Here is a 7,053-nt window from a genome sequence, read left to right on the forward strand (position 1 = left end):
ACGTATCAAAGTCACCGCGGGGGCACAAAACTTCGGCCGATCGCGCAGTTTTGGCCCACCCCGCTGACTTTGACACAACGCGCCATCTTAGATTCAGCGGTTCATATGCGGGACTCTTCGGCGATCGCGCAGCACCTTACGTATACATATGCGGGACTCTTCGGCGATCGCGCAGCACCTTACGGTTCATATGCGGGACTCTTCGGCGATCGCGCAGCACCTTACGGTTCATACTGTACATATATGTGTATGCGGGACTGGACGTGGTGGTCCCGGAATAGGGAGAAGAACGGTGGTCGCGAGGGGACGATTTGATTCTACAGTATGGGCCAAGCCCGACATCCCCTGGGCATCCCCTCCCATCGCCTCGCCGCACGTGTAGCCTCGCCGCTGTACCGCAGAGGCGCGCAACGGACACGCGCCCCCCGGGAAACAAGGCTTCACAATTCCGCCGACGTGCTCGAATTCCGTCCGCCGTTCGCTTCTGATCTTCATACGTCCCGCGAGACTTGCAGTGGAGACATGACGTCAGCTTCAATGTAGTTTACTTATCCAGGTGCAGTACTTTTCTGATTATTTTATGAGGGTTATTGTTATGATAAGAGACAGATCTAAACATGAACTTACCCATCATGTGGAGGTACGTCATTCACGGCCGGAAAGCGTCATACAGACCATCGCTGCTTAAATTGGCTCGTCGACATCGACTACAGTTTATCGTCTGCGCTTATCATGGATGCGGCTGCCGTCTTGTACATCACTCTCCTCTCGACGCAACCTCTCGACGCAACCTCTCGACGCAACCTCTCTACGCAACCCGCTAAACAAACCCGTCCCCTCCCCTGCGCCCTTCACGCCATGCCGACGCGCCGCGCCCATCGTCAAATCTCTTCCATGCTCGCGGCGCGCCACACCCCTCGTCAAACCTCTTCCATGCTCGCGGCGCGCCACACCCCTCGTCAAACCTCTTCCATGCTCGCGGCGCGCCACACCCCTCGTCAAACCTCTTCCATGCTCGCGGCGCGCCGCACCCCTCCCTCCACCTCTCCGCGCGGCCCGCGCCCCGCCTGCTCCGCCGCGCAGCTGTCCGCCGCGCTAGGCCTCGCGCGGAGCGCCATCGACAACGACTCGGACGTCCTCCCGCAGCAGGAGCATCTCCACCATCTCTCCACCCTGCTCCCCCCGCTCTCCGCCTCGCTCCCCACCCTCCACGCGCGCCTGCTGTCCGACGACCCAGACCCGGAGGTCCCGCTCTTCCGCCGCTGCCGCCGCCTGGCCCGCCCGCTCTTCGCGCACGACGTCGCCCTCCCTCTCTTCCACCTCTCCGCAGACCTGCTCACCTGCGTCGCGCTCCCCGCGCCCCCGCCGGTCGCCGCGCTGCACCTCTCGCTCTCCGCCGTCTGCGCGCCCGGCCGCACCGCCACCCGCCGTTTCGCCCTCGTGCTCGCGCCGCACGTCCCCGCCCGCGAGAACGCCGCCAACCTCGCCATCTTCGTATCGTCCGTGCGCGCCTTCGCCGCCGCGCGCGAGCTCCCGCCGCTCCCGCACAACCACTTGCGCCTCTCCGTCACCCTCCTGCCAGCCCCAAACGCGCCCGCCCCGCTCTTCCACCGCCTGCGCCACCGCGTCGCCCTCCGCCTCGCAGACCTCTCCGCAGGCCACCTCGGCTTCCAGGCTGACCGCGTGTTCGGTACGCTCCACGTCAACAATGCGCCGTACACGTTCCCCCCCGCGCCCGACTTGCGCTTCCAGAAATACGTCGACGCGGATCTCGTCTCCGAGGACGTCGCCGCGCAGCTCGCCGCACAGCTGCTGTTGCGCCGCTCGTCGTCTAAGCTCACGGACATCTTGCAACATACCATGGATTCCCGCGTCACCACCGTGCGCATCCTGTGTCTGTCGCAGGGCTCGTGGGCCCCGCTGCCGCTGTTGTGCGCGGCCCTGCGGCACCATTCGGACCACATCCGCACGTATGTGAACGCGCACGGGTTGCGCACGCTCGAGATGCGCCTAGACGACTTTGGCGAATGGGACCAGGCCATATTGGATCACGCCCTGCTCAAAGGCATGACAGCCGCCGTGCTGTTGTTCCGCTTCCAGCATCTAGAGGGGCTGGGGCGCGCCATCTCGCGCAGCAAGGCTATTACCGACAAGTTTACGGGGCTCACCACCGATGTCGGCCGCATCATGTACATTGACACGGCGACCAAGTACGGGTTCACGCAAGCCAGGAAATGCGTGCAGGAGGTGGCTGTGGAGCGCCGGTTTTTCGAGCCGTCGGCGCAGAAGGACGTGTTTTTCGAGGCCACCGACGCGGCGTGGATGGAGGCAGACATCAGCGAACGGGTGCAGAGCAAGACGAGTCTGCTACACGCGGAGTTGAGGGGGCCGTCACGGCCGTACCTGGAGAAGATTGTGCGCATTGTGAACCGGGAAGTGTCGACGGAAGAGGCGCGGGAGGAGACGCAAGAATGCATCGCATTCCTGCTGCGGCTCAAGTCTGCGATCAACACAAAGATCACGGTGCGCAAGGACCCACGGTGCATCACAATCCGGCGCGGCGACGCGACCGGGTTCGGCATTACGGGACTTCAGATGAGGCGGATGATGCGCGAGCAGGACTACCGGGACTTCCACGACGTGACCACGACCAAGCCGTACACGGTGGACGTGCGCGTGTTCCTGGGCGAGACAGCGACAGCGGCGCACGAGGTGGGGAGGTTCGGGAAGAAGTGGGGCGTGGTGACTCGGCTGGGAGGCGTCGCCGACAGCGAGAGCGAGACGTTCATGGCGGTCGCCAACGAGCGCAGGACCGTGCTCGAGAGCGGCAGGGAACGGTTCGTGACAGGGGTGAACGTCACCGTGCTTGGCGGCGAGCTGGAGGAATACCTGCACGCGAGGATGATCGGCGCATGCTTGGCGGCCGTAGATGCCGATCGAGAGCAGAAGACGCAAACAGCTGCCGCGGCGTTGCTGAGGCTGGTGCCGGCGTTGTATGGGCTGATCCAGCCTTCGATGTAGGTAGGGTTGCGGTGGAGGCGGGGCTGTGTTTGTAGAAATGTACAATAGAGTAGGGTGTAGAAGGTGTGTGGATGTAAGGATTGAAAAAGCACAGGTTGGTAATGTCCCAAGGCTGTGTCAAATTGATTCAAATCAATTGATTCGAGATTTAATTATCCCAGAAGGAGATGTCCAAGGGGATGTCAGAGGGGCGGTACATGTTGTCGGTGAAATGGGGGAGGCGGTTTTGGGGAGTGTGCCGTTCCGTGGTGAGGGTCGGCCGAGTGTGGTCTTCTCCCCCTTTTTCCCCGCAGCGCCCGTCACCCTCTCTCTTTTTTTTCTACGAAATTCCTTCCAGAAGCGTCCACGCGTCCGGCCCGGATTCCGCCGGGCCGTCCTCGTGCGCTTCTCTAAAATTCAAATAAAATCTCGGACTACAGAATAAAATCTCCCTCTACAGTAAAATGCAATTTTTCCCTAAAAATATCTCACATGACCCCCCCGCTAGGGCAGCCCACGGGGCTGCCGTTGCACGTAAATATACTGGCCCCGCTTCCTCGCGTGACCGCTCTAGCCCTCCGGCCAATGTGTCTCCACTTTTCCACCGAACCGCCTTCCTCTACGCGGTCCTCGCTCTACACCACTTCATCCGCTCCACCGCCGTCTTGCACCGACTACGCTCGCATCGCTTCTTTCTCGCGCCGCCTGTTATCTTGTGCAGGTGGGATCGTGGCTGAATGATATTGACCTGGTCCTCGATTGCAACGACAATAGACAAGACTTGTTTGACACTGTCACTCAAGGCCTTCAGGCTGGCATTGGTTCGACCTTGGAAATTCATGTTTCAATAAAGAGGGAGAGGCTCCAAGGCCCGAGGGATGGTAATGCTCGATATGTGACGACAAAATGATTGCAGGTTCGCTTTACACCGACAAATTGATTTCGGATTCGCGCTAGGTCGAGAAGTTGTGCAGTTAACCGTTCTTTGGCAGATTTCGTGCATTATACATGTTTCCCGGAACGAAAATCGACGCAAATCACAGATCAGGGCGAAAAACTACTTTCGTTTCAGATTGACAGGAGTGCGTACGGAATAGGGCATTGTTAATGAATCTTCAATCGTGGCGTTCGCTCAAGTTGTTCATGATCAATATCATTTGTTACACGCTGGCAGAAAATATGGCTCCGCGTTATGCATGCCCTCCTTGGTTTGAATGCGCTTGTGGATGGATTCGAAAGCCTGTTTGCCTTCGAACAATGCGCACACATCGAAACAAAGCAAACAGAAGAAGGAGGGCACTTCATCATGGAACCTTCCGGCGGGGCCCAAAAATTCCGGAAGGTGTAGAAAAGTATACGTTTCTTCAACTCCACTCCCTGGCGGATCACGAAAGCGAGGATGAGGAGATTGCGGTTCACGACGGGGGAGATGAGGAGAATGGAAACCTTGACTACAGCGGATGTGTGGAGGGCGAGAACTCCGAAGTAGCTGCTTCCGCTTCAGAAGGCATTGGCAGGCAGGAAGACAACATTGTTACGGAGTCTGTGTTTTCATCTTTCAGCTATTGCCCAACCTATTCCATGGGATGTGTGGAAAATGTGGGGCATGAGGCATGTAGCACAGGAAGTTGTGCCATCTCCTCAAGGATGAATATCGACGATCACGAGAATGTCGGCACAGACATGGCAGACCTCCCCGCGGCTGTTGTTTCTGAGAGTAGCCTTGGAAACGTGGAACATTTTTTACTCTAAAGTCGAACATGCTCCGATGCCCCATGTGGATGCTGTCGAAGAAGGCTACGGCACTGATGTCGCCACTCCATCAAATGGATCCACGATTTCGCGTGAGTGTTCCGAAGAGAAGGAAGATTTCGGGTGTAGGGGTTCGAGGGTCCCGGGCCTCATGGATTGGATATATGCAAATCAAAAACGTTTAGAGTACTACCAAAAGCATGGCACCACTATTACCGCTATGGAGGATTTGCTGCAGCTGTTCGAGGCTCCTTGCCAGACGTGGAAGACGGTCGTAAACAATGTTCTGAACGCATCCGGAACTTCGGGGGCCATAGAAGAATTCTCAATGTGCCCCGGGCACATGGCTTTCGTGGACTTAATAGAAGAAGCGAATGACGGTGTTTATCGGGATAGATGCACGTGTGGCTCGACGGCTGCTGATGTCACGGATGTTTTTCGATCCCTGCCGCTGTTGCCGCGGCTACAGTCTATTGGAAGAGACGAAGATGCTTGCCGTGCATTTTATGAGTACCGGTGGAGTAGAGAGTCTGCAACCGACGTTCTCCGGGACTATTACGATGGCACAGGATATAAAAGGCTTTGTGAAAGGTTTGAAGGAGATGAAGGTATGAAATATGACGTGTTCTTCGGTCTCTCTGCAGACGGATTCCAGGCTTTCTAAAACAAGCGTTGTGACGTATGGCTAATTTCTGCATTGAACTTTAATCTCGCGCCCCATTTGCGGTACAAGGCGAAGAACGTTCTTCCGATCGCCTTCGTTCCCGGCCCCAACCAGCTCCAAGACATGCAATCCTTTCTCATACCTTTTTGAATGAGATTTGGCGCACACATCACGAGAATGTGACCATAAAGTTCTACGATGGAGTGGAACGGCGAGTTCGCATTCACCTCCTATATTTTTCGGGGAGATCAGCAGGCTATCAGCAAATGTGCAGGGCTGGTTGGTTACAACAGCAAGTCTCCATGCCGAAGCCGTAAGATCCACGGGGAGTATAGCGCTCATTACTACTTTCCGTCAAGAATCCTCGATGGACACACGCTGAAAACTCTGTTTGATATCCGTGCGCTGCCGTAGCGCTCCACCGAAGAATGTTATGATACTTTAGACGTATTGGGGCAGCTGTCGGGGGCTCCTCTTCGGGAATACAAGAAGAATACGGAGATCCGCGAGGGGTCTGTTCTTTTCTGCCTTCCTGGCATTGAGCCGTACGAGTCCTTTCCTCAGAACATCATGCACACGTTTCAAACGTGCAACGTGGGCTACTCCGGTTAATGAAAAGTGACAAGTACGAGGATGGCTTCACGCTTTCTGCCGAGGTAGTAGGGCGGATGGACGAGGAGCTGCTTGAGTGGGGAATGGGTATTGCGGGGGAGTTGGCCACGAAACCGAGAAAGCTTACCAATAGCTCGGATTGGAAAGCGGCTGAGTACAAGCAGTTCACCCTTTCATATTGCCTGGTGTTGTTCGACGGATACCTTGAGCAAGAGTACATGAATGGACTTCAAAAATTCGTAGAGGTCGTAGAAATCAGCTCTGCGCCCACAATCCTCCGTTCCGACATCGGCCGTCTTCGTCGAAGCGCAATTGATTTTGTGGATCACTATGAAACGCACTGGTTCCGCTTCCGCCCAGAGCGAGTGAGTTTTTGCAAGTCAATTATTCACGCAATACTCCATCTCGCAGATTGCACCGAGCGCTTCGGGCCGCTTTGCAGAGTGTCCCAGTATTGGCTAGAGCGTGAAATCGGATGGCACATGAGCAAGCTGAACGCACGAACCCGCCCGGCGGAGTCCATGTTTCGGTCTGTTTGCTTCCCGAAGCGCATAAAATTTTATTCAACAGACTAATTTCTGAAGACGACAATGTGTATGGAGATGTGGCTGCCGGTGGGGGATTCGGATGATGGCACCATCGTTGGTTCGAAAATTGTCCGAAATGGGGGAACAGGCAGGAAGCCTGAGGAGTCTTCTTGTGGGCTATCTTATAAGAACATATCGTGTGCCCTTTACGGAGGCGCGGGGTATCGCGGGAGACGTGTCACATGTAACCCTCCACTCTCGCATGCGATATCTTTGCGGATCTGGAACCAGTGTTGCCCGGTGGGTTTTGGTCCCTACACGGGACGCAACCGCGAAAGCCTTATAACAGACCTATGCACTTTGTCGCTGTGGAAATGGACTCCACGGACAGCACAGCTGATGTTTACTACGGGCGGGTCCTTCGGATTATGGAGGTGAGACTCGGTGGTGTCGTGGACGAAGAAAGGGAATGGCACGGAAGACATGAGCTTGTTTGGA

At 56.4% G+C, this 7,053-nt stretch overlaps 2 protein-coding genes across 2 annotated transcripts; both read left to right on the forward strand.

Annotated features, from left to right (window-relative positions):
* The first annotated feature begins 2,471 nt into the window (after window positions 1-2,471).
* CHC_T00001742001 (hypothetical protein) lies at window positions 2,472-3,056 on the forward strand. The gene has a single exon (XM_005712635.1). It carries the CDS (start codon window positions 2,472-2,474, stop codon window positions 3,054-3,056), a length of 585 nt encoding a protein of 194 aa, XP_005712692.1.
* A 3,055-nt stretch (window positions 3,057-6,111) lies between these two features.
* CHC_T00001743001 (hypothetical protein) lies at window positions 6,112-6,603 on the forward strand. The gene has a single exon (XM_005712636.1). The coding sequence runs from the start codon at window positions 6,112-6,114 to the stop codon at window positions 6,601-6,603; it is 492 nt and encodes a 163-aa protein (XP_005712693.1).
* The last annotated feature ends 450 nt before the right edge of the window (window positions 6,604-7,053 follow it).

This window comes from Chondrus crispus, genomic scaffold, assembly GCF_000350225.1.
Source record: "Chondrus crispus Stackhouse genomic scaffold, scaffold_111, whole genome shotgun sequence".
NCBI lineage: Eukaryota > Rhodophyta > Florideophyceae > Gigartinales > Gigartinaceae > Chondrus > Chondrus crispus.

Coding starts and splice junctions, on each gene's coding strand:
- CHC_T00001742001 (XM_005712635.1), top strand. CDS start 2,472: ATGCATCGCATTCCTGCTGCGGCTCAAGTCTGCGATCAACACAAAGAT.
- CHC_T00001743001 (XM_005712636.1), top strand. CDS start 6,112: ATGGGTATTGCGGGGGAGTTGGCCACGAAACCGAGAAAGCTTACCAAT.